Raw genomic sequence first — 2,500 nt, forward strand, 5'->3', positions numbered from 1 at the left:
ATCGGGTGTTTGATTTTCGCATTGTTAGTAAAATTCGGAGCGGCGAAGGGCTTTTTTCCCTTTCTGTCGCTGAGCCAAAACGCTTCAAACCGTCTGGCCTCCGGGCGTTAAGGGTCAGCATTTGGATTTAGTGGTCCTGGTGAGGCTGGTTGGCTGGCTGGTGGTTTGGCCGAGGTCATGAAAAAGGGATCGCTTCTATCTCTCTCTCTCTCTCTGTGTAGTTCGCTCACTTATCCAGTAAAAGGGAAAGGGTAAATGAGCAGTAAAGTGAGTGCTTATGGATGAAAATGATCAGCTAACGCGTGGAAGGACCCCAGACCAGCCGGTGGTTTCAGTTTCCCGTATTCCGACAGCGGATACGGAACTAGCAAGGTCTCCACAACACAAACCACTACTTGTGTGATGTTGTTCTTGTTGTTTTTGGCTGTGAGGAAAGTTTTGCAATCACTTTAGCCCCAGATTCAAAACAATGGATCCGCTACGATGCCGTGAACTGTTGGCCACAAGTATCCGGATCTCGTCTTCATCCCCGACCGGCGTTCCTCGAGCATGTTTGTTATTTTTTTTATAATGTTTTACTATAGGAATGTTTGCTTAAGATAGCTGTACCGATCATCGGAGTCGATTTAAAAGAGATGTACCCATATCTGGGTGTATGTGTGTGTGTTTGTTTTGGTTCAATATAGATTGTAGCTCGATGATGACTCTGTTAATGCACCGATCAGCATCAGTGGCCTCTTTTACCCTTTCGTTCTTCCTCTCGTTTGTTTCACTAACTCATTTGTACAGTGGTAAACATTTGAATGATTGTTACAGTGGAGGGGAAAGGAGAGTGTGCGCAGGATTTCCGTGTGTTGCGTTTGTGTTCGGTTGGTTTGCGCTCCTTCGCTTTGTGTTGGTTCTCATTGATTCATAAGTAGAAGGAGAGTTCGTAGTAGTAGTAGTAATAGTAGTAGAAGATTCAAAGCATTTTCACCTTATCCTAACACGCTCCTTTGATAGGCACATATTTGCTATTACATACTCCCATCAACCCATATATCTGATCTAGTTGGCTGCTGGCTGCTGACGTGGCGTCTGTTGCGTGACGTCATTTTCAAATTCTCAACTGCTGGCTACACTTGTTTCGCTACTGAAATTGCTCGCTAATGTTAATGTTGGCTGCAGCCATATCCGTCTGCCGTGCGCGTTCCCCTCACGATAAGTGATCGCGATGCTCCTGACCTTTGGCGGTATAACAGTAGAAGGTGTGAGAGGGATGGCGGTGACCGACGGCGGGAAAAGATAGAAAGATGTTTCACCAAAGTCCCTTTGCCAGCAGACACCCGGATATTACTATTACCTAAGTGGTTTTCAAGGAACCACCTACCATACCGTCTTCGAGGGACGCGACCAAGGTTGTGGCCAAATGTACTATTCTATCTTCCTAAAACACGGGATATTGTCACGAGTACGGGGGTTTGGGGGTTGATTTGTTTTACAAATAGACGACAGGTGTTCGCTTTTGGTCCTTTTTAGAAGTGAAATGTAATGAAATCGAAGATGAACCACGAACCACGAGGGTAAATAGAAGTGTCCATTGACTAGACGATGACCTCCAATGACTAGGCGATGACAGTCTGGGCTAACCGGGCAGTGCTAGTGGTCCCCAAAACAAAACCCTGCTTCACGCATCGCGATTCATTGTCAGCAACACGGTCGGACACCGTTGAGATGATGAGGTTGTCAAATCAATCAATCCGATCCGTCGCAGATCGATCTGGTCGTCCAGTTTTAGCTTCTACGAAGCGTTCACTGAGGCAAGACCTCGAAGGGGGCGTTAGAAAGGGTGTTTTGTGGGTCCAAGACGACAGTTTTTGGAGTTTTCTTCTGGACGGATCGAGAGAGTTGTTGTTTGTTTGTTTTTTTGGAGAGCCCGGCGTTGTGACAACGGGAACTGAAACGATGAGATGATGATGAGTGGCCAGAGCTCATGGGGGGTGACTAGAACAGTGTCTCCTTGGACCACTTGCGCGAGGGCCCCGGTATACAGGGATCGTTCGCCGAGAGGGAACCGGCCGCGGAGGACGGATCGTCATCCTCGTCGATCGCCAGTATCGGCAGCTCGAGAATCACAGAAGGACTTTTGATGCCGGTGTTGGTGCTGGTGGTGGTGGTGGCGTTGGTGCTGCTGCTGCTAGGGGTGATGGTAGTTTTGGTGTTGCCGCTCCCGCTACTTCCCTTAATTATAACATTAACCTCTACATTGCGTTGCTGTTGTTGTTGTTGCTGGTGCTGCTGTCTAGCATTGGATCCGGTGGAACTCGAATCAGACCGAACCGAGCCACCATTGTTATTGCGTTTGGTGGCGCTGCTACTGGTCGAGCTGCACCGGCCACCGTCCGTGTGTCGGTGGCTTCCCGATGATTGATGCCGCCCCGTGCCCCGTGACCGATCATCATCGTCCGGTGCGTGCACGGTCACGATCGGTGTGCTCGTCGCTCGCACCGTCCGCTGCCGC

At 49.2% G+C, this 2,500-nt stretch overlaps 1 protein-coding gene across 1 annotated transcript in view; it reads right to left on the minus strand.

Moving 5' to 3' along the window:
• Positions 1-1,983: 1,983 nt before the first annotated feature.
• The window catches only part of LOC125959494 (pneumococcal serine-rich repeat protein), a 41,242-nt gene continuing 40,725 nt past the window's right edge, over positions 1,984-2,500 (minus strand). The window contains exon 6 of the mRNA XM_049692318.1: positions 1,984-2,122. Coding sequence (XP_049548275.1) covers positions 1,984-2,122 — 139 coding nt within the window. The remainder of the gene's footprint in view (positions 2,123-2,500) is intronic.

Source organism: Anopheles darlingi, chromosome 2, assembly GCF_943734745.1.
Source record: "Anopheles darlingi chromosome 2, idAnoDarlMG_H_01, whole genome shotgun sequence".
NCBI lineage: Eukaryota > Metazoa > Arthropoda > Insecta > Diptera > Culicidae > Anopheles > Anopheles darlingi.